We start from the raw sequence: 26,623 nt of genomic DNA, 5'->3' as shown, positions 1-26,623 counted from the left end.
AATACTAGCTGTTCTTCCTAAAAATCGAACATTTTTCTCGGTATCATAACAAATTGTTTTTTCGCCGAAAAAAAAAAAAAAAAATACTTGATGAAATTAAGTGAAATTTTTTTTGAGAACTTCGTTCCATAACGAATACATACAATTTAAACTTTTTTCGATATTTTCAGTTTTTAATGTCTTGACTAAACTGTACAAATACCATTTCATATTCCGAAAGCTAAAAATTGATTGAAATCCATAAAAATTGCAACATTTAATAAAGCTGAAGAGTTTAAATAATTAAAAAAAACTTCTTTTTTTTTCGTTTATGAACCCATTAGTCATTTCACTTTCCTTGAAGTGTAAATAAAAACGGACATAAAATAATGTTTTCAAAAAAAAAAAAAATGTGCTGCCTCAATAATACATAATATTAGTTGTATTACAAAATATAAAAAATTCTTTAAAAAAAAAATTTTTTTTTTTTAAGATTTACATAGAATAAAATTACAATATTCCGCAATGTGAAATTTTAAACAGATTTTTGAGTAAGGGTTTTCAATTCAAAAAACAAAAAAAAATTTCATATAATATATAAAAAAAAAATGACTATCGACAATTTTACAATAGCAAATTCAACTACAACTTTAAATTATTTTAATTGTTAAAACGTTTGTCTTTTTATGCGGGGGGGGGGTCAACTTGATTTTAGCGCCTACTTTCAAAAAAATGTACGGAGGCCTCTAATTAATGAAATGAACACAAATAAATAGCAAAACACACTGCGTCTGTTAGGCACAAAATTATGCTGTTGCTGATACGTAAACGTTGGCGATTTCAGAGGTGCTTCTTAACAATTATATATGAATTGTTTATAATATAAGGTTTAGGTTTGATGCTCCATTTTTTTACAATTTTATATATATATATATATATATATATATATATATATATATATATATATATAACAATTGATAATATGTATTATTTAAACTACTATTCTCATCTTAGTTGTCACTTTCACAGCGTTCCGGCCAGTGTAACCTCCGATCTTCTGCAGATGTATCTTTCGAAGTTTAGCAATTTTTCAAGCATAAACACGAAAGACGCCAACACAAATTTGACTGGATAAGTACCATCAAATGTGGCTTCTTGAATTTTCTGATACTGGCGGCTTTTGGCTAAGTCATAATATGAGCTTACAGTCATCCAATATACAACAATAGAAGCGTTTCGTTTTAATTAGTTGATATTGTTGTTTTGCTCGCATTGTTGTTTTTCTTTTTCTTTTTGCTTTTAAAAAGTGTTAAAGTAGTTCATCAAAAAGAAATTTGGAAAAATAGTTACATTTTATAAACATAAATAAAAAAAAAATATTTCCAATCAATATCAGCCAATGAGCACTTATTCATTCACATACTGCGATATTTAAGCATAATTTTGTGAAAAATATGAACGCATTTAAAATTATGATCTGAATAAACTTCAAATAGTAGAAAACTAATTGAAAAAAAAAAAAATGAAATTAAGGTGGAAGAGTTGTTCCCCATGATAAATACATTTCAAGCAGAGTTACGTCCCTTTGAATCGCTTACTTGAATTCCTAGATTGTTTTAGTTTTTTTAATTTTATTTTGAATCTTTTTTTTTTTACAAAGTAGTCACCACGTAAGGCCCAGAGACCCCCCCCTCCGAGGATAAGGATAATAGGCAGATGTGTATTTCAGCAGCGTAAATTATTTGACAGACAAAAATTTATCAAAATTATTTATTTTTATATAAAACACATTAGACATTAGGCTGAAATAAAACCCGAAAAAAAAAATTATTTTTTATTTTTTCAACATTTTTTCTTGTACTACAACAACGGAGGCCGCCATCTTGTTTTGAAATTTTGGCCTTTCTAAGGCTTGCCAGATTGGCCTTTTTGAGGCCAAATTTAACCTTTTTTACGCTCTTGCATGGACCTGGCAAGACTTACAAAGGCCAATTTTTCAAAACGTTGGCGGCCTCAATTGTTGTACATTTAGTACAGTAAAAAATGTTATAAAAAAAAAAAAAAAAAAAAATAGCAAAAATTAAATTTTTTCGGGTTTATTTCAGCCTTAGGGTCTAATAACGTGTTTTATATAAAAACAATTTTTATAAATTTTTGTCTGTCAAATACTTTACGCTGCTGAAATACACATTTGCCGATTAATGAGTGTACGGTAGTCAATGGGACAATATCGCAGTAATCGTTAATAATGTAAAGTTGGTAAATAGGATTACTTAAGGGGTATGGCTCATTATAAGTCCAGCTCAAATAAACAAAAGTATATAGAAGCTAGAAATAATTGTAAGAGAGTGATAAAGACGGCGAAGACAGATTACTCTGAAACCACCAGAAAACGCATCGAAGCACAGAAATTAGGAACCCGGGATTTTTGGAAAATCTACAACAGTGTAGTAAATAATGGACAGTCAACTATTCCCCCACTATCAAACAATCATGAGGTTCCTTGCACGGCAACTAACAAGGCTAATTTGCTTGCCAGTCGGTTTGCCTCAAACTCCACACTGAACCCGGTACACCACTCCCTCCCTGATCCCCTTCTTAGGTACATGCTATTATAAAAAACCTAGACACCTCAAAAGCATGTGGACCAGATCTCATCCCGGCTGTGCTATTAAAAAAAATGCTCTGCCAAGGTTGCTCCAGTTCTCTCCAAACTTTAAAACAAATGCACAAATGCCTTAACGAATCTTGCTTTCCCAACTGCTGGAAAACCGCTTCTGTGGTACAAGTCTTCAAGAATTCTGATGAAAGAACTGACCCACTAAATTATCACCCCATTAGCCTCCTCCCGCTTTTCGCCAAAATATTTGAGTCCTTAGTTAATCAAGCCCTAGTCCAGCACCTAACAGCTGCTAAACTCCTGACTGACAAACAATATGGATTCAGGCAAGCCTGTTCAACAGCAGATATCTTAACTGTAGTTTCTGAATGTATATACCGTTCATAGGACAAAACAGGGGAGGGTAGAGCGGTAGCCCTTGATATATCTAAGGCTTTTTACAGGGTATGGCACGATGGTCTTCTAAGGAAAATTAGATCATATGGAATCACTGGAAGAATTCATAATGTAATTAAATCCTTCTTAAGTAAGAGAAAAATCCAAGTTATCCTCGACGGTCGTACATCTAAACAATATGACATAAATGCGGGAGTACATCAGGGATCTATCCTTGGACCTCTATTATTATGACACCACTCTCTATAACAGATATGAGGGGAAAATAAATGAACACATATCCAAGGAAATGGCAGAAACACTAGAGGATGATCTTCAATCTGTAGTGGAATGGGGACAAAAATGGTTGGTCACATTCAATGCTGCTAAGACTAAGCTTGTTTCCTTCAATAACTACAAGAAACCTTCTCTACCACCAATAGCAATGGCCAAGAACACATTGCCTGAAAGTACTTCTTTTAAACTCCTCGGCCTAACGTTTACAGGGAATATGAACTGGAATAGATACATTGAGAGCATTGCCAAGGCTGCTGCAAGGAAGGTTGGCTCCCTCTACCGTGAGAAATTTTGTGGCAGTTAATTTTTTATACAATGAAACTTATTTTTCAATATGCAATCTATTATATCTTAACCATTTCTAAGTTATTCTATTCTTTACATTTTTGTTTCATTACCTGATTGATCTGGAGGTTCAAGATTATAATCTTATCACACCACCATGCATACAGAGATAGACACTAGACAGAAGGTAAAGCATAGGAGAATAGACCTCCTAGGATAATATAGAACCTTACCTCTGTCCGACAGATGCAAGGCCATTGTCGAACTTATTAAGTATGTATACTTTTTGTCTTGAATACCTACCAGAGAGGAACTTGAATGCCTACAAGACACTATCTTTGAGTATCTAAGGTTTCTTTGTGCAGGGTTTTGTCAGGACAACATCACATGAGGATAGTTTTTCCCTACAAGTAAACTTTGACCAAATATTCCAAACAACATTATATTCGCAATCCAAATAAGATCTCAGTATGGCTAACTCACACTAGCTTTTACAAGGATTGGTGTACTTTCTCCAAGTGATATTCTCTCCAGTAACACAAAATTGGATAAGCCATCAGACTTGCTGGATTCCAAGATAAGAATCCAGGAAGACCACAAGAAAGACATACTATAACATTTAAATTGATGAGGAAAATCATGTTCTCAACTTTTTTACTAACTCAACATTTGAGAACTTTGAAGTAAAATGATACAGAAACCGCACATGGGTAAAGAGTGTGAACCATCTGACATCCAGGTTCTGTATCGATACAATGGAATGTATATATACGGCATAATCACGTTGATACGTTGGTTATCATCAGATGACCAAATTGATGTAACGTCGACTCTGGTCAGTACCAGATGGCTGACCATTTATGAATACCAAGTGCTGTATGTAGAACATCGACATCTCCCTGCAAGAGCTACAAAAATCTAACGTTGTTATCTCCCCTGATGAGGCTATAATAAGGATTGTGGACCACTTGTGAATTTCATACTCCTGTGGAACCTCCTCCTTTGGAGGAAGCCAGTTCAACTTGCCCAGAGTGAATGCCACTTTTGTTCAGGTAATCAAGTGTGTAAATATCTCCACTGGAATATCTGTGAAAAAGTTAAAAATCGAATGTAGCAGCAAATCCTGGGAATATGTTTACCAGAAAGAACAGTTGGAAATAAGTCATTCACCATCCACGATGATTATGCAATTCCTACAGCTATAGACTTCTAATAACTTATACGTAAAGATGCCCAAATGCCTTCTAATCTAGTAGTTTTGAACTGATAGATTTTGAAATGCCCTCCCTGTTGCTTGTTTCTTTAACTGTACTAACATTAACTTAAATGTACTGTGAACAGATATCTCACTGCTCGTAACCCTGTAGGTATAGTTCTTAATTCATAGTGACCTCTTATGTCTGAGTGCTTGGGCTGACTATGAATAAAACGAATTTAAAAAAGAGGTTTTTTTTATAAATCTAATTAATAAAATGGCGTTGCTAAGTTAAACTAGTAGGGTTTTTTTTTACATTTTTTTTTTTAAATTATAAACTTTTAAGTTTTTAATTAAATTACAATATGTATTCCATCCATCCATAGCCTTTGAGCCCCTGGAGGGGCATAGGCCATCTACAACTTTTGTAGATGTTTTTGTAGCAAGGAGTTCTTTTTACAGAGTGAGGGTGCTGGCCCCACACCCAACCTTCCCTGAAGGTACATACAGCACCTAGCCTTCCCAAATGGTCATCCATCTGGTACTGGCCAGGCTCAACATTGCTTAACTTCGGTGATCTGGCGAAAACCGGTGTATCAACGTGATTGTGCTGTATTACAATATGTATTACTATTCTTTAAAAATATGTTTCTCTTTTGCGTCTACATGGGCGAGTGGGTGTGTGTGTATATGTGTGTGTGGTTGTGTTTATACTATCAATAGATGATGTATATAAAAAGATGAGTTCAACGTCTCTCAAAATATCTTTTAATCAAATTATTATAAACTTTAATCAAAGATAACGTGATAAAATTCTAAACTGCAAATCACCTCCTCCTCCTCTCGCTATGATTTGTTTCTTAGAATCATTAAAAGTGCTTTTGCAATTTCTACACTTTAACTTAAAAACAAAAATAAAAAGTATGCATATGATTGGGAATCTTCGCACTACTATTCCCCATCTTGAGTGTCATTTGCACAACGTTTAGGTTGATGTAACTTCTGGCCTTCAAGTGTATCTTGTCGAACTCTGAAAAAAATACAATTACAAATAACTTAGAACCTCTATCCAATCATGTCTGATGGAACGAGAGCATACTACCCCCATGAAGTAAATAAAGTGTTCAATTCGAAATTCTGTCTAGATTTCTGAGTTCAGTAGAAATGATCCAGAGTTCCATAAGGTACTCCTGAAGAAGGTAGTAGTAGGAAAATGACACTCAAAATGTGAACAGTAGTTCGAAGATTCCAATATGAATAACCAATCCTCATCTCAAAAGTTCAGAAATGTAAAAAGTATGCAATTGTCTCGGAACACAAATGTGCACAAACTCCAAGTGTCTGGTATGCATTTTTTTTTATTTTTATTTAACTCTTTTCAACCCCAAACAAGACATATGACACATAGACGTAAGGGACATTATGTGTGGAGTTGAATAGTAAGATGTTTGTTCACAGTACATTTAGACTTTTGCATGTTAGTAGAGTAAGAAAAGCAGGAAACAGGAAGAGAATGTCAAAGTCTAGCAGTTCTAAGAAAGAAACATCTACGGATCTCAACAGTGAAAGGGTGTGATTTTGTTGTTTATCAGGTTATATCGAGGGGACACAGGTGATGCGAGTTCATCAGAAGACATTCCATTAAAGTACTTGTCAAACATGTACAGCGATTAAATATTGCGACGATGAAACAGGATTCAGAGTTTGGTTGATAGTGCGGGACGTATTAGATTGGAAACTTTGGGGGGAGACTAGTAGATATACCAGCTCATATGTGGCAACAATACTCCATACTTGGGCAAATGAATGTCGGCTTTATAGAGATACAGAATATTGGGAGGCGTGACCATTCACAGATCAACATCTTGATTCTGTTGTGTATATATAAATCTTTTGTCATACGCAATAATTATTTTAAAGCTTGGATAATTTACATTTTGCATTTTTTTCAAAACGCATTTTTTTCAAAACGCATTTTTTTTTTGGAGTCTTTTACAGACATTGCAATGATCTAATCAAATGCCTGACATATATTCTAATTAACAAAATGAATAACATTAGAATTCATGTGGTTAGTCTACCGGAAAACACCTTTAAGTATTTTAATGGTTGGTTGGTTCTTTTTGTTTTATGGCATATCAACCCTTTTCGGGTTATTTAATGCAGAATCCAAAGATTTTGAAGAAATTTTTTTTTAATAGAGTATATTTGTTGTTTTCACGTTGGTTTCTATTCAACCCATAGTTGGGACCCTAACAGGTACTACCACTCCGGGTCAGAGTGGACCTGGGAGCAATGGTAATTAAAGGGTGGCTCCACACTCCCCAAAGCCCACAAGCTGGGGCCTCACCACTGGATATAGTTTAAGGTCATATCCAGGACCCCCATTGAGGGACTTTTACCCACTGCAGGGGGGCAGTCGGCGTATTCTAATGCCCAACCGACAGGGCCACTTTAATGGTTGATTATTATGATTGTTTATGACATTCTACTTTTACCAATGCTATGAAAGTAAAATAGATATTTACAGTTGAGATATTTACATTAGTTTCCAGGAATGTAACTTGATGGATGAAATGTTATTCTGATATGTTTTTCACTAAAAATGTTAGAAGATAAATACATTTTGGAAAAACAGGTGATGTGTTTTGATGATAGATATAGAGTGATGTCAGCAATGAAAGCAAGTTTTTGATTACACGTAAAAAGTAGAGAGTTAGAGAGTTGTTGGGTACAGACAGACGAATGGCAGTCATGGAAGCACTGGACTGTGAAAATGAACATACATAGTATGGAAGAAGAAAACGGCATGCCATCTTGGAAGCAATAACTCGCAATCACAATAAATGTAAATATGAAACAACTTGGTTGTTTCAGTTTTTTTGTGAGAGACATGGCTACCTTTCAGAAGCACATTGAAACTGATTGTGATTCAAGGTATGTCATTCTTTGTCTGGATGTTTATCTGTCCTTCTGTCTATAAACACATCAACAATAGAAACATTTATACACTAGATGATAATATATTGGAATACGTCACACACATTAAATAGACAATATGAAAGACTCGGTATGTACAAGAACAAAGCTTCTTTCTTAGAACTGCACGCCTGTGGAACTGTTCCGTCTGCCTGCTTCCCACCTGACTACAACCTGGATGTCTTCAAGTCCAACGTTAACAAATTCCTAATGAACCGCCCCCTTAAGTAAGCACTTCATTAAATCTCCACACTAACGTACTGTACTTGCAATAACCCTTATCCCTGAATGGCTTCCGGGCCTTGATAAGTGGTGACCACCGTGTAAAAAAAAAAAAAAAAAAGACACAGATATAGACCAGCTATACACATAACAATTTTTCCAAACGTCTAGCATCAATTCTATTTCTAACATCATTCAATTCTCCTCAATCACTTTGTCCTAAATTATTTAATTAAAAAAAAAAAAAGGGTCAAATTTTTACAATGTTTAATTTTTTTTTAAATACCCTTTTTTTTAATGGTCTTTAAAATGAAATTATTTTTTTACGTTATCCTTTGTGTGATGTTTCTCATGAGAAAAACAAAAGCAAAATGTTTTTTTTTTATTTCTTGTGACTTAATTCGAAAACATGTAAGGCTACCATGACGAGTCAGCCTAGCCTGAAGTGCCCAGTGTTTTGCCAGTCAATATACACTCTTAATGTATGTAAATTACATCCCTTAACAACAGCCTTTGACCATGACCAGTATGTAATATCTTTTGTATGAAATCATGTTTTTTATCATATTGGTTCATTGATAGTATGGTCAAACCTCATTCACATGGTATTTCAACTGACTTCACTACATTTGTAATGTACATAGATTCAGACATATTGACAAACACTGAATATATTTACATAACATGTGGTGTTAAATGCTTTTACATAAATTTGCTTCCTCGCTGGAAGAAGTATTTTCTTAATTAAACAGAAGTTAATTATACCTTTTTATAAGATATAATTTGTATAAGGATAAAAAAGAAATTGCTATTCTGGAGCAAATATTGATTTGTCAAATTAATTCATACAGGGTGAAATGATAAAATTGCTGCCCTAGAAAAGACAATATGATTCCATTTCCGTTTGATGAAAACCGGTTTTCTTTTTTTTTTTGTTGCAGACCATCTACTAGTTGGCCAGTTGTGTACAAATCCCAAGAGCGATAGGAGTCTTCTGTCATGTCTGAAAGTGACACAATATTTAATGAGTGAGATCAGAGATGCGCCACTGTACAACTCATGCTCTCTACTGATCCAAGTTATGACAACAGGACCATTGCCAGCACCCTCAAAATGCAAATCCGGACAGTTCAATGCTTGAGGGCAAAGCTCAACACATCGGATGACTTTTTTCCGGCCATAATTATGGTCTTTGGTGTGGTTTCAAGTGAGGGCTACATCATACCACCTCACATCTTTGAAATCAGCTTGAGTCAACACAAAAGTGTGCCTGGATGTGCGAAAGGGTGTCGTGATCCCCTGGTGCAATTAGGTGGCTACTGGTGGTCGGTGTGGCAGGACTCAGCGCCAGTCCATAAGTCCAAAGACACCCAAGTCTTGGCTTCAGAAGAAGTGCTACGATTTTGTATCCTTCTCTCATTAGTCTCCCCTCCTCCTCCAACCTGAACTCGCTAGACTACTTCATGTCGAGATCATCACCAACATGGCCTCCCACAAAACCAAAACCAGTCTGATCGTCGCCATCTGCCAAGTATTCGCCGAGCTCCCACCAATGCTTGTGGAAAAAGCATGCTCCCAGTTCCAGACCCGTATTGAGGTAGTGATTGAGGCTGAAGGCGGCTATATTGAATAGATATCAGCTCTACTACATAATCAAGTTATCTGAATTGATTTTTTCTACAAAAATCAATAAATAAATCTGTAGTGTTGTTTTCTTTAGGGCGACAACTTTATCGTTCCACCCTGTATATTCGATTCGTAAAAGATGTAGTTAATTTATTAAACTGTAAACTCTTTCTGGATTTGGAAAAATTTCAAAAGATGTTAAAGGAGGGGGAGGGGCACTTACCTTTTGTTCCCATGAAAAAATTCGCCTGTTGATGAATTTTTGCTAACCATACGATTAACGCATATTCCAGGAATAATTTATCCGCTTTGGAAATCTCAGTCAGAGTGGTGGCCATTTTACCCACTGGTTGCAAAGAAACGGTCTGCAGAGATACAGATGATGGACGAGGCGGTTCAACAAATCCTGAAATTTTAAAATTTCGTTTTTTTAATAGTTAATTGCTATTCTTGTAGATTTTTTTTAATTTACATGTATCAAGTGACAAGAATCAACAAGTATAATCGATTAGTCATATTAAATTCCTTTCATGTCTCTCTCTACTATTATATAAAAGGCACTTTCTGTGTGTGTATGTGTATGTGTGTGTGAAAGTTCAATCCCTATGGACTCCAAAATGGCTGGACTGATTTTTATGTTGGGTCTTTCAGCTTGTGTGGTAATAAAACTTCTCAAATGCAGTTGTTATGTTAGGCTGTGTGAAGTGCTAACTTTGGTCAAAATCACCTGTTCCTTCTTACATCAGAATATTTTGATTATTTATACTTATCAACGACATTCCTATATAAAACCTATCTAAGAACACTGCCAAACAAAGTACCTTCTTGTGTGATACTACACTCTGATCTTAGCCTGAAGGCCAGATCTACTTTTTTCTCTTAAAAAAATTATTAAAAGAACTTAGTATATTCAATCATGAATATACAAGTGACTTGATATATAGGTAATTCGGACTTGTGGAACGAGTTTGATTTGGTTTTAAGCTATTAAAAATAAATGCAAAAGGGATCAAAATCGATAAAATTGGAACTCGACGGGCATAAGTCTACCTAAACTGCTTCCCTTACATATGCACAAATATTTATTTATACACTAATGTCAGTTAATTTTTAGAGTTTTGATATCCATCTGTTAATGGCTCAGATGGTAATAAATAGCAGTGCTAGATGTTTGGATTTCGATTTCAGCTTTTGAAATAACTACTAAATATTAAGCACAATATAATAATCAATAGAATATTGGCTTTATTATAATAAATACGAAATTTGCATAAGTTAAAATATCTTATTTAAGAATATTTTATGACCGGGCAATGTCGGACGGCATACTGGTAAAATATACATCACAATATTTTAATTGATGCAGAATTCTTATTTATCATAAACAGACATACCGTAACATTAAATTCATTTAAAAGAAATGAAGTAAAAAAACAAAACAAAAAAACAAACGAAATAAACTGAGACGTGTGCATGCGAATATTATTTTATTTTTTAAACAGTTGATTTCTTGTAAGTAAAAATAAAAAATAATACTCGAGCTACGCTCAAAACAAAAACAGTGAGTCAAGTACGATAACCATTAGGTCAACTCGGCACGATCTTTAAAACGTGTTTATAAACCTACTTATTCTTAACATAAAGAAGCTGTCATGTTTCACGACTGCACATGCGCGGTCATGAAACAGTTGACAATCAGACAAAAATCCGATGACCTCCCACAGTACCCGATTTTGCAATTATGACCCGATAAAATCCCTTTTTCCGGGTGGAAAAAGATTAAAATATTTCCACATGTCTGAATACCCTGTATACCAAATTTCAAATTTGTAGATCAAAAGTTCGTTGATGATATAGCTCGAGACGTATCCTCTCACAAACACATTCTCCTTTTATATATTTCCCAACATGGCTGCCCACATTCCCAGTTTAGAAAGGTCCTAGCGGAAAATACAAAAATCCTCCATATGGATTCAAACGTTAAAAGATTTAAAATATTAAAAAGCACTTTATATGAAAAGTAAAGAACCAAAAATCAATTATGTAAATTTTTAAAACAGTAGTAACATTCTGAAGTGCCTTGGTACGTGACTATTCAATATATGTATACACATGTATGGTTACGTGTATATCTATATATGTGTATTGCAATGTAAAGTTATAAATAATAATTATAAAAAAAAAATGTAAATTCTATACTACATTGTAAAGCACACTTTTAAAAACATTCGACATTTATTTTAACCACGTTTCTAACACTTAATATATATATATATTTGCACACGACACGCTTCACCAGTTCAAGAAATGTAAATATAATTTTAACTGAGCATATAAAAACATCCAGATTTTAAATGAACAATAATCAAAACTGCCTGAAGACGACTGTTGAAACTCAGTCGAAAGTACTTGCAAAGAAAAAAATGGACCCAGACGATTATAGAACTTTCTTACAAAGATTCAACCGAGAAACAGGAAAGACAATTAGAAAAATTGAAAACCTACAAAAAAAGCTTATTAAGCAAGAACACTCCGTGCTATTTAACAATACTTGTCAGAATGAAAAGTTGCTGTCTAAATATACAATATATCATTAAAAAATGGGGGTATATAATAGCTTCTTCACCTTCAAGTGTTCCATCTTCTGAAGTTAAATCCAAAAGCTGACTTAATCGCAATGAATCTTTGCTGATTTGACGTATCACTTTCGATGAGATCTTCCGAGTTGTAATTGGTGGTGTATGATAGAGCTGAAAAAATACAAGGCAAATTATTTTTCAACACGCAACAAGATAACCTGGCGTTACTCAGGATAAAATAAGTAATTGGAAAATTCAGACAATCAAAAAGGAAAATTATACTAAAATACTTTGGGGGTTAAGTAAATTCCAACTCTTATTAATTAAACAATGAAAAACGTTTATTGAGATTGTCGGACTGACTTCCTCATCTTGGTTGTTATAGTCACAACGTTTCGACCGTTTTGCCCTCCGGCCTTCATCAGGTCTTTTGTATTGAACTGGGCAAACGTTTGTTATGAGTCTTGAACCCAACCATTTGCAATTTGGACACCTCTAATAGAGAGAGAAAACCTTGAATAACAACATAGGTTTAACATTAACAAAAACCAACTAAGAATTATCCTAGTGACATATGGCCGAGTGGTCTTAGACGTTGTATCAAAGTTTACAGTTACCCAAAGGTGCCGAGTTCAATCCTGAACGAAGGCAGTGAAAAAGTAACATTCAAAACAGAAAATCAGTCCCAGATGTCCCAGAGCCTAGCTGGAGTCCGAACACAGTACTCCCGTAATAATAATAAAGTGTTGGGTTCGAGACTCCTAAAAAACGGTTCCCCAGTTCGATACAAAACAAATGGAGGGCAAAACAGCCGAAACGTTGTGACTATAACAACCAAGATGAGGAAGCCAGTCCAACAATCTCAATAAATGAAAACACCTCATCTCAAAAATACAGACAATTACTAAAGAAAAAGTTTTCGTTTTTTTCTACACATCCTCATCTTCATAGTTGCATAGTTTCGGCCAACTTATCCTTTGGCCTTTTTCAGGTGATTAATCGCAACAGGATAGGAATACTGAGTCTTGTAACTTATCCCCAGTAATTACTGCCTTCCATAGTTGTCTCACCACGTTTTAGCCACGTTTGGCCTGCTTTGATAGGATTGAAACCATTACCTTCAGACCATGTTCACCTGGAACTGTGGAGATTCAATGCCTTTATCCACTGCGCCAACTATGAAGATGAGGATAACAGTAATAAAAAAATAAAAGTAAAAAAATGAATACACAAATTACTCATCTCAAACGATTCCAATAAAAATAATAGAAAAATGTTTTGTCAGAAAAAAGTTTTTAAAAAGTTTAGTAAAAACAAAGGATTCAAAAGAAAAGCAGACATTCAACAGAGGAAAGTTATCGCATTTTCTTTCTCATGCAATAAAAGAAAAACTCTTCAACAGCATGTAACAACCTTTATTTTTTATCGATGATGAGAATTATAGAAATTTAGGTTTATAGAAGGCAGAATGATGCAGAGACGTAATGGATAGCAATTAAAGTAACTTAAGATATAATGGCACAGTATACACACACACTGTCAAGAATTGTATAAGTCAACTAAATTAAAGGAATAAATTATAAGATGGTCAACTTCATGAATTTTAGAATATAACTTTTTGTCATTTATTCTCTATATTGCTCTGTAATTACACTGAGCTTCTTAAATATGGATTGATATATATTATAAGAAAATATATTTGTACAGATATATATATATATATATATACACACACACATATAGTGGAATATATGGTACAATCACGTTGACAACGGTTCTAGCCAGATCACCAAAGTTAAGCAATGTTGAGCCTGGCTAGTACCAGATTGGTGGCCATTTGGAAAGGTTAGGCGCTGTATGTACCGCACTAAGTCATAGAAATTTCCAAGTTGGTATCTTGAGGTGCATTAATTCACTGGGAGAGATGCACTCCCAGTCTTCCTTAAGATATGCATCTACGAGAAGGAAACTGTTTTAAAAACCTGCGGTATACTGTATACTCTGTCCTGTGACAGTTATCTGCAATGACGGAGGTTAGCAATAATACCAAAAAGTGTGGTTGGTTCTACACAAAGCCTTCACCACTATGAACAAATCATCTGTGTGGATTTCCGAGCAACTTAGTTGTTGTGGCGGAACCTCATACGTCGAAATCAATGGGAGAGTCTATTATATAGTAGAAGCAGCAATTCAGTTTTACATTTATTGATTCGTTTATGGTGTATATATGTGCTATTATGCGTGCATATTTGTTTTTATATATTTTACATGTAATATGTTCTGACTCGCATCAGTTGGTCAGGTAGCATATCTGTGTTGCAATATTTCGGGAAGTCTTTCCCTTTGTCCGACACATGCCTGATTGTTTTGCCTACTATAAATCCAAATTTATTTTATATACACATTAAACAATGCTTCAAGCAAACTACTTTAACCTAGAATTATATTATTTAATGTGAGTTCCAATTGCAGTAAAGCAAAATGTCAAAACCTCAATTTACCCCCCCCCCCAAAAAAAAACAAACTTTTTTCAACAAACTCCCTTCTCATGTACAAACATAACAGAAATGAGACTTGTACAAAAGTGGCTATTCAACAAATCACTCTTTTTTTAAAGGGAAGAAACCCACGATTTTGAATCTCTCAAAAATGTTTTTATTGACAGATATTTAAAAAAATATCATCCGAAATGGGTAAAACAGATGAGAGCCTCACTGAGAACAAGAATATAATTCAGTTATGAGACGGCATTCCTTCACCTGACAATATAAGGATGAGCTAAAAATCAAATCTGGAACTTTCTTATATCGAATAGATTATATCCAAGCAATCCAAATAATATCAAATAAATTGAATAAAGTATTCTCTAAGTTATGTCATGTAAACGTTGATAACACAAAAATTGGCGCTTCTACACTATTGGAACGAAATTTAAGAAATCGTAAAACTGAATTTCATATGAAAACAATGGTATCTACATATTCCTCGTGTTTTTAAGATGATTATATCCAAAAATTACGAAAATCGATAAGGTTGAAAATTATTTATTAAAGAAAATAAAAAATAGAATTTGATGAAAATGATCGTAAGACAGAGTTCAAAAGAGAATTTTCCGTTTCACTTTAAACAGAATGGCGACAATTTTCACCTGCTACCACGATTGAAGTTGTTTTGTTTTGTTTAATGATTCAGTAATATCCAGGTAATTTCGACTTCATAATTTGGAAGCTACCATTGTAATTTATTAGAATTGAAAGAAAAGGAAAATCAGTTGAAACCATTGATTTTTATCTAAAAATTCCATTTATCGACTACAAAATCTCGTCCCAATAGTGCAGAAGTGTCAAAAGACTTTATCAAATCAGGTTGAAATTTTGCATGGTGGTTAATTTTTTTTCAAAGAGAGATGCAGAACTTCATGGACTACATTATGGATCAATCTTTATGAATAGATGTGAAGTTGTTATTACAAATGAGATTTTGACCTTTTCTATGATCTTGATCTTTCATATAGATATCCCTAAATTGAATCTGTTCCAAGTTAAACTATGATAAATAATTTGAAAAAGTTGGGTGACCATTAGTCAAGCGATGTACACAAGTAAACAGTGACAATAAAATTGATTGAAAACAATCTCCTCAGTAATAATAATGTTATTTTTATGCAGATTCTAGGCAGTTTTAATCCCGTCTTGTTTAATTCCAATTAAAACAATTTTGAAGCTTTGGTTTCTAAAAAAAAAACAAATAAATACAAAACACACACTTGAAGCGTTTTCTCAACTCGGAGCTCCTTCAATACAGCCGGACTACAATTTTAGATGTTAGACAATGGCAGCATTTTGAACGCCTTTTTATTGTTCTTCTAAGAGGACAAAGGTTTTGTAAATACCATGGATTAAATTTCCCCCAAGAGCATTTCCATTTGTCAGCTTCTCTTAATCCATGACCAAGGACACACATTGGGCGCCAACTACATGGATTAACAAGAATCCAAACCGAAACAAAAGACCTTCCCTCACTAACGTTCTAAAAGAGATTATCAGAAATTTTGATTAAATCCAAAATCACTTTCTTTTTTTTTATATATAAATATAAATGCGCATAAAAGATGAAAATACAAAACAATGAAGACTTGACACACGGAACTCACATCTAATCAATTATAATCATTGGATTTCTATGTCCACACACACGCGCTCATTCACAGACCGTTTTGCTCTATCACAGCTCTTCAGTGTGGCTAGATAATCAAATGCTGACTATTTGACCACCATCTTTTCAACCAATAATATCATTAAAAATACCTTAGTTTCACTTAATCTGAAATTTAAATAAGTCTGGTATGGATATAGATGGATACTTATATATTCTTTTTATTTTGTTATAATTATACAGTTATATATATATATATATATATATATATATATATATATATATACTAGCAGTATTACCCGACCTTGGTCGGGGGTTGATTTAATGCTATTTTTATGCTTATGAAGTGTAAGATAAAATAAATATGTAAAAATATAAATTTTTGAAAAAAAAATCTCAGTCGAAATTTATGAGAAAAGAGAGAATTTTGAATAAGTGTTTGTAAATGCATGAGTAATGTATAAACAATGTGATTTTATTGTTGTTATGAGGAGTGTTTTGTTTTGATTGGTTAGTCAAAGAAAAAATCATTTTTAATAAGTTAATGAATTTGTATTTGTATAAAGAAATGCTATTTAAAGTGTTAATTAAAGTCAAGTTAATGAAAAAAATGGAAAAACTATTTTAAAATATAAAAATGTTAAGTTGTATTTATACTGTAAATGTGGTATTACAGTTTGTGAATGTTTGATTTAAGAAAGTAAATTGTATCAGTAATCGCCTTTCCAATTAACGTCGTCAAACAAAAAGAAAGAAAGAGAAAACATACTGTAATGGTCGTGTATGCACGTGTGCATCTGTGCGTGCGCTGTGAAATGTGTAGTAGTAGTAGTAGTATGAACAATTCCATAACATAAATAACGGTGTCAATGTCGGTCTTGCTCGTCGCTAAGCAACGACCTGGAAAAATGGCCGGTCATTTTCATTTGCATACGTACAATACATAGCGAATATTAGTTGCCGATACTTGTTGGAAACATTCGATACCAAAACCTAGCTTAAAACACTGCCAGGCACACCAAGTATCTTTGTGTGAAATTTCATAAAAATCGGTCGAGCCGTTTTTGTGTCTATAACGAACGAACACACACACACACAGACAAAGTTGCATTTATATAATTGTAGAGATAGAGATAGAGATAGAGATAGAGATAGAGATGTGTGTGTGTGTGTGTGTGTGTGTGTGTGTGTGTGTGCGTATAATTGTAAATTGAAATACGTTTGAAAGCCGAATCACAATGCAATATTATGAAAAACAATATTTACTTGGTTAAAATTAATATATTTTGGAGTTATACTTTTCAATGTAACATCATGGCAAGGAAAAAAGAAAAATATAAAATTCTGATGAAGGAGTATAATTACGAAATATATTAATTTTAAATAAGTAAATACTTGTTTAATTCCATTATATTGTAATTCGGCTTTCAAACGTATTCCATACATAATTCAATTTAAAATTCAATCAATGCTTCTAACATGGAAAACACTCTCCTTTATGTATGTATGTGTGTATATATAGTAGAACCCGGGGATACGCTGGCCCTATGATACGTTTTTTTTTTTCAGGTTATAATGTGGAATACAATGTTTTTCCGGCCCCTGGTTACAGTATTTGCCTCACCTTGCGGTGTTATTTATGTTATTTGATTATATACACGTGTATTTTGTTACTAATTTTTAATGCCATATTCCGGGGTTCTACTTTATATATTAGATATCATTGTTGTCTTTGAGGGTCTTCCGTCATTTGGATTTTGTTATTTTTTCATGGCTTCTATCATTGGATATCATTTGCTGAATTTTTTTAGCTACACTGGCTTCACTAAATCTTAATTCGTTTCAGTTCCGATTTTGGCCATAAATGGAGGAGGCAATGTATTAAACTTTTTTCACCAGACTAAATTCACTGTTCTTTGTGAAACCATTGGTATTGAGGCCGCTTGAATCATTGTATAAAGAATATTATATAGTATTGAGGCCGCTTGAATCATTGTATAAAGAATATTATATAGTTTCTAAGTACAGCATTTGGAAGAGTTTTATATAAAACTGACAGAAAGTTACTTTCAACCAACATTTCGTCAGTTGTCAATAAACAAAATCTGTAATCCACAGGAAAGCGAAAAAAATGGGAAAATTAAATGCGAATGAAATGGGTAAGAAATGTTTTAAAATAAATTATTTAATACATCGATTAAAACGTTTAAAGTGCATTAGTCTTAAAGCCTCGTCCATCAAGAAATCCAATCTAGCATGTCTATGAATGATCTAAGAATGAGATTTGGGAGATCATTGATGAAGATCAAGAAAAGAGTTTGGCCCAGGATGGAACATTGAGGAACTCCAGTATAAATACTATGAACTTCTGATTTATGTCCATCAACGGCTACTCTTATAAGCCTATCAGAGAGAAAAGATTTAATAATTGAGGACATTCCCAGTTATGGAATAGCTGGCGATCTTGTGAAGTAGACCTTTACACCATATTACATCTAAAGCCTTTGATATGTCAAGAGCTATTGCTCTAGAAACGAAGCCCCTGTCGAGAGATTCTTCTGATTTCAGCCCATCAACGACAAACTATTCTATATTTATTTGTACAACAAACATTATCAGCTAAACAGTGGCTAATAGAAGATCGCAAAGCCAGAGTACAAAGTTAATGAAAGATATTCAAAAGCTATGGCATGCAGGATTTTATTTTTTTGATTTACAAAATTTTGTTAAAATTTGGGAAATAATAATCAATAGACACAAACATTCAATGAAACATAAAAGAATGAAAGTTGCAAAATTACATGTTATTAGATGTATTTGCAGCAACCTATGGAAACTTCATTTCTACCTATGATCTGTTCTTCCTACAATAAAATACATGTTAGCTTCTTTTTTTTTTTTTTTTTTTTAGATGGGAGTCACTACTTATCAAGGCCCAAAGACCACTCGAGGATAAGGGTTAATGAGTGTATGGTAGTCACTGAGGCAACAGTATACTAATAGTTAGTAATGACCATATTGTAATTAGCTGGGAAGCAGACCAGTGGGACAGAGTTCCACAGGCGGGCAGTTCTAGGAAAGAAGCTCTGTTCTAGAATTTTCATTTAAATTTAGGCACAAATAGAAGTGGGGAAAATTGTTGTTGTAACTAGACAAGTGGGTTTTATTTTTGTGAAAGTTTGGTAAGAGGACACCATAGATGAGCATTTGCCGTGCTATCTACTTTTAATGCTAAAACGTCTGTATTCATTATACAAGTTTAAATTTTTGAAGAATTATTTAAATTAAAATGTTTTTACATTGAAGTTGATTGGGGTTTAATAAGTTTTCAAATTAAGAATAAAATTTTCTTCATAATATCGAATTAAATTTTGAACAATTTATCTTAAAATAAGATTATCAACAATTTCATCTTTCATAACACTAAGTTGCATCTTTTTTATTTTATTTCATCTTTCATAACACTAAATTACATCTTTTTTATTTTATTTCATCTTTCATAATACTAAAATACATCTTTTTTATTTTATTTTATCTTTCATAACACTAAATTACTTCTTTTTTATTTCATCTTTAATAACACTAAATTACATCTTTTTTTTATTTCATCTTTCATAGCATTAAATTACATGTTTTTATTTTATTTCATCTTTCATAACACTAAATTACATCTTTTTTATTTCATCTTTCACAACACTAAATTACATCTTTTTTATTTCATCTTTCATAACACTAAATTACATCTTTTTATTTTATTTCATCTTTCATAACACTAAATTACATCTTTTTATTTTATTTCATCTTTCATAACACTAAATTACATCTTTTTATTTTATTTCATCTTTCATAACACTAAATTACATATTTTTATTTTATTTCATCTTTCATAACACCAAATTACATCTTTTTATTTTATTTCATCTTTCATAACACTAAATTACATCTTTTATTTTATTTCATCTTTCATAACACTAAATTACATCTTTTTATTTCATCTTTCATAACACTAAATTACATTTTTTATTTTATTTCCTCTTTCCTAACACTTAATTACATCTTTTTATTTTATTTCATCTTTCATAAAACTAAATTACATCTTTTTTTTCGTCTTTTATAACACTAAATTACATCTTTTTATTTTATTTCATCTTTCATAACACTAAATTACATCTTTATTTTATTTCATCCTACATAACACTAAATTACATCTGTTTATTTTATCTTTCATAACACTAAATTACATCTTTTTTATTTCATCTTTTCTAAGACTAAATTACATCTTTTTTTATTTCGTCTTTTATAACACTAAATTACATCTATTTATTTATTTCATCTTTCATAACACTAAATTACATCCTTTTTTGTTTCATCTTTCCTTACACTAAATTACATCTGTTTATTGAATCTTTCATAACACTAAATTACATCTTTTTTATTTTATTTCATCTTTCATAAAACAAAATTACATCTTTTTTAATTCATCTTTCATAACATTTTTTACATATTTTTTTATTTCATCTTTCATAACACTAAATTACATCTTTTTATTGTATTTCATCTTTCATAACACTTAATAACATCTTTTTTTATTTTATCTTTCATAATACTAAATTACATCTTTTCATTTTATTTCATCTTTCATAACACTAAATTACATCTTTTTATTTTATTTCATCTTTCATAACACTAAATTACATCTTTTTATTTTATTTCATCTTTCATAACACTAAATTACATATTTTTATTTTATTTCATCTTTCATAACACCAAATTACATCTTTTTATTTTATTTCATCTTTCATAACACTAAATTACATCTTTTTTTTATTTTATCTTTCATAACACTAAATTACATCTTTTTTTATTTCATCGTTCATAACACTAAATTACATCTTTTTTATTTCATCTTTCATAACACTAAATTACATCTTTTTTTATTTCATCTTTCATAACACTAAATTACATGTTTTTATTTAATCTTTTATAACACTAAATTACATCTTTTTTTAATTTTATTTCATCTTTCATAACACTAAATTACATCTTTTTTAATTTTATTTAATCTTTTATAACACTAAATTACATCTTTTTATTTTATCTTTCATAAAACTAAATTACATCTCTTTTTATTTCATCTTTCATAACACTAAATTACATCTTTGTATTTTATTTAATCTTTCATAACACTAAATTACATCTTTTTATTTTATTTCATCTTTCATAACACCAAATTACATCTTTTTATTTTATTTCATCTTTCATAACACTAAATTACATCTTTTTTTTATTTCATCTTTCATAACACTAAATTACATCTTTTTATTTTATTTCATCTTTCATAACACTAAATTACATCTTTTTATTTTATTTCATCTTTCATAACACTAAATTACATCTTTTTATTTTATTTCATCTTTCATAACACTAAATTACATGTTTTTATTTAATCTTTTATAACACTAGATTACATCTTTTTTTATTATTTCATCTTTCATAACACTACATTACATCTTTTTTTATTTCATCTTTCATAACACTAAATTACATCTTTTTTTATTTCATCTTTCATAATACTAAATTACATCTTTTTCTATTTCATCTTTCATAACACTAAATTACATCTTTTTATTTTATTTCATCTTTCATAACACTTAATTACATCTTTTTTATTTCATAACACTAAATTACATATTTTTATTGTATTTCATCTTTCATGACACTAAATTACATCTTTTTATTTCATCTTTCATGACATTAAATTTCATCTTTTAATTTTATTTCATCTTTCATAACACTAAATTACATTTTTTATTTTATTTCCTCTTTCATAAATTACTTTTATTTTACTTTCTAAATTACATCATTTTTATTTTATTTCATCTTTCATAAAACTAAATCACATCTTTGTTATTTCGTCTTTTATAAAACTAAATTACATATTATTATTTTATTTCATCTTTCATAACACTAAATTACATCTTTTTTTATTTCATCTTTCATAACACTAAATTACATGTTTTATAAAATAAAAAGATGTAATTTAGTGTTATGAAAGATGAAATAAAAAAGATGTAATTTAGTTACATCTTTTTTATTTCATCTTTCATAACACTAAATTACATCTTTTTATTTTATTTAATCTTTCATAACACTAAATTACATCTTTTTATTTGATTTCATCTTTCATAACACTAAATTACATCTTTTTTATTTCATCTTTCATAACATTAAATTACATGTTTTTATTTTATTTCATCTTTCATAACACTAAATTACATCTGTTTTTATTTCATCTTTCATAACACTAAATTACATCTTTTTTATTTCATCTTTCATAACACTAAATTACATCTTTTTTTTATTTCATCTTTCATAGCATTAAATTACATGTTTTTATTTTATTTCATCTTTCATAACACTAAATTACATCTTTTTTATTTCATCTTTCACAACACTAAATTACATCTTTTTTATTGCATCTTTCATAACACTAAATTACATCCTTTTATTTTATTTCATCTTTCATAATACTAAATTACATCTTTTTATTGTATTTCATCTTTCATAATACTTAATTACATCTTTTTTTATTTCATCTGTCATAACACTAAATTACATCTTTTTATTTAATCTTTTATAACACTAAATTACATCTTTTTTATTTCATCTTTCATAATACTAAATTACATCTTTTTATTTTATTTCATCTTTCATAACACTAAATTACATCTTTTTATTTTATTTTATCTTTCATAACACTAAATTACATCTTTTTATTTTATTTCATGTTTCGTAACACTAAATTACATCTTTTTTTATTTCATCTTTCATCACACTAAATTACATTTTTTATTTATTTCATCTTTCATAACACTAAATTACATCAATGTCATTTTATTTCATCTTTCATAACACTAAATTACATCTTTTTATTTTATTTCATCCTTCATAACACTAAATTACATCTTTTTATGTTATTTCATCTTTCATAACACTAAATTACATCTTTTTATTTTATTTCATCTTTCATAACACTAAATTACATCTTTTTATTTTATTTCATCTTTCATAACACTAAATTACATCTTTATTTTATTTCATCCTACATAACACTAAATTACATCTTTTTTATTTCATCTTTTCTAAGACTAAATTACATCTTTTTTTATTTCGTCTTTTATAACACTAAATTACATCTATTTATTTATTTCATCTTTCATAACACTAAATTACATCCTTTTTTGTTTCATCTTTCCTTACACTAAATTACATCTGTTTATTGAATCTTTCATAACACTAAATTACATCTTTTTTTATTTTATTTCATCTTTCATAAAACAAAATTACATCTTTTTTAATTCATCTTTCATAACACTAAATTACATATTTTTTTATTCCATCTTTCATAACACTAAATTACATCTTTTTATTGTATTTCATCTTTCATAACACTTAATAACATCTTTTCTTTATTTTATCTTTCATAATACTAAATTACATCTTTTTCATTTTATTTCATCTTTCATAACACTAAATTACATCTTTTTATTTTATCTTTCATAAAACTAAATTACATCTCTTTTTATTTCATCTTTCATAACACTAAATTACATCTTTGTATTTTATTTCATCTTTCATAACACTAAATTACATCTTTTTATTTTATTTCATCTTTCATAACACCAAATTACATCTTTTTATTTTATTTCATCTTTCATAACACTAAATTACATCTTTTTTTTATTTCATCTTTCATAACACTAAATTACATCTTTTTTATTTTATTTCATCTTTCATAACACTAAATTACATGTTTTTATTTAATCTTTTATAACACTAGATTACATCTTTTTTTATTATTTCATCTTTCATAACACTACATTACATCTTTTTTTATTTCATCTTTCATAACACTAAATTACATCTTTTTTTATTTCATCTTTCATAATACTAAATTACATCTTTTTCTATTTCATCTTTCATAACACTAAATTACATCTTTTTATTTTATTTCATCTTTCATAACACTTAATTACATCTTTTTTATTTCATAACACTAAATTACATATTTTTATTGTATTTCATCTTTCATGACACTAAATTACATCTTTTTATTTCATCTTTCATAACATTAAATTTCATCTTTTGATTTTATTTCATCTTTCATAACACTAAATTACATTTTTTATTTTATTTCCTCTTTCATAAATTACTTTTATTTTACTTTCTAAATTACATACTTTTTATTTTATTTCATCTTTCATAAAACTAAATCACATCTTTGTTATTTCGTCTTTTATAAAACTAAATTACATATTATTTTATTTCATCTTTCATAACACTAAATTACATCTTATTTTATTTCATCTTTCATAGCATTAAATTACATGTTTTTATTTTATTTCATCTTTCATAACACTAAATTACATCTTTTTTATTTCAACTTTCACAACACTAAATTACATCTTTTTTATTGCATCTTTCATAACACTAAATTACATCTTTTTATTTTATCTTTCATAAAACTAAATTACATCTCTTTTTATTTCATCTTTCATAATACTAAATTACATCTTTTCTATTTCATATTTCACAACACTAAATTACATCTTTTTATTTTATTTCATCTTTCATAACACTTAATTACATCTTTTTTAGTTCATAACACTAAATTACATATTTTTATTGTATTTCATCTTTCATGACACTAAATTACATCTTTTTATTTTATTTCATCTTTCATAACACTAAATTACATCTTTTTATTTCATCTTTCATAACATTAAATTTCATCTTTTAATTTTATTTCATCTTTCATAACACTAAATTACATTTTTTATTTTATTTCCTCTTTCATAACACTAAATTACATCATTTTTATTTTATTTCATCTTTCATAAAACTAAATCACATCTTTTTTATTTCGTCTTTTATAAAACTAAATTACATATTTTTATTTTATTTCATCTTTCATAACACTAAATTACATCTTTTTTTATTTCATCTTTCATAACACTAAATTACATGTTTTTATTTCATCTTCCATAACACTAAATTACATCTTTTTTATTTCATCTTTCATAACACTAAATTACATCTTTTTTTTATTTCATCTTTCATAGCATTAAATTACATGTTGTTATTTTATTTCATCTTTCATAACACTAAATTACATCTTTTTTATTTCATCTTTCATAACATTAAATTACATGTTTTTATTTTATGTCATCTTTCATAACACTTAATTACATCTTTTTTTATTTCATCCGTCATAACACTAAATTACATCTTTTTATTTAATCTTTTATAACACTAGATTACATCTTTTATATTTTATCCTTCATAACACTAAATTACATCTTTTTATTTTATTTCATCTTTCATAACACTAAATTACATCTTTTTATTTTATTTTATCTTTCATAACACTAAATTACATCTTTTTATTTTATTTCATGTTTCATAACACTAAATTACATCTTTTTTTATTTCATCTTTCATAACACTAAATTACATTATTTATTTATTTCATCTTTCATAACACTAAATTACATCTTTTTATTTTATTTTATCTTTCATAACACTAAATTACATCTTTTTATTTTATTTCATGTTTCATAACACTAAATTACATCTTTTTTTATTTCATCTTTCATAACACTAAATTACATTTTTTATTTATTTCATCTTTCATAACACTAAATTACATCTTTTCATTTTATTTCATCTTTCATAACACTAAATTACATCTTTTTATTTTATTTCATCCTTCATAACACTAAATTACATCTTTTTATGTTATTTCATCTTTCATAACACTAAATTACATCTTTTTATTTTATTTCATCTTTCATAACACAAAATTACATCTTTTTTATTTCATCTTTAATAACATTAAATTACATGTTTTTATTTTATTTCATCTTTCATAACACTAAATTATATCTGTTTTTATTTCATCTTTCATAACACTAAATTACATCTTTTTTATTTCATCTTTCATAACACTAAATTACATCTTTTTTTTATTTCATCTTTCATAGCATTAAATTACATGTTTTTATTTTATTTCATCTTTCATAACATTAAATTACATCTTTTTTATTTCATCTTTCACAACACTAAATTACATCTTTTTTATTGCATCTTTCATAACACTAAATTACATCTTTTTATTTTATTTCATCTTTCATAATACTAAATTACATCTTTTTATTGTATTTCATCTTTCATAACACTTAATTACATCTTTTTTTATTTCATCTGTCATAACACTAAATTACATCTTTTTTTTTAATCTTTTATAACACT

At 29.6% G+C, this 26,623-nt stretch overlaps 1 protein-coding gene across 3 annotated transcripts in view; it reads right to left on the bottom strand.

Annotated features, from left to right (window-relative positions):
* LOC145278247 (uncharacterized) overlaps positions 1-26,623 on the bottom strand; it is a 1,121,062-nt gene that overhangs the window by 8,427 nt on the left and 1,086,012 nt on the right. For all 3 annotated transcript variants that reach the window (XM_080130545.1, XM_080130539.1, XM_080130552.1), the window contains 2 exons: positions 12,205-12,328; positions 9,802-9,984 (listed from right to left, as the gene is read on the bottom strand). In XM_080130545.1, coding sequence (XP_079986671.1) covers positions 9,802-9,984; positions 12,205-12,328 — 307 coding nt within the window. The remainder of the gene's footprint in view (positions 1-9,801; positions 9,985-12,204; positions 12,329-26,623) is intronic.

The sequence above is a fragment of the Euprymna scolopes genome, chromosome 1 (assembly GCF_053919585.1).
Source record: "Euprymna scolopes isolate OS-2025 chromosome 1, ASM5391958v1, whole genome shotgun sequence".
Lineage (NCBI taxonomy): Eukaryota > Metazoa > Mollusca > Cephalopoda > Sepiida > Sepiolidae > Euprymna > Euprymna scolopes.
Note: the sequence above shows the minus strand (reverse complement) of the source record. Positions and strands in the feature narration are given on the sequence as shown.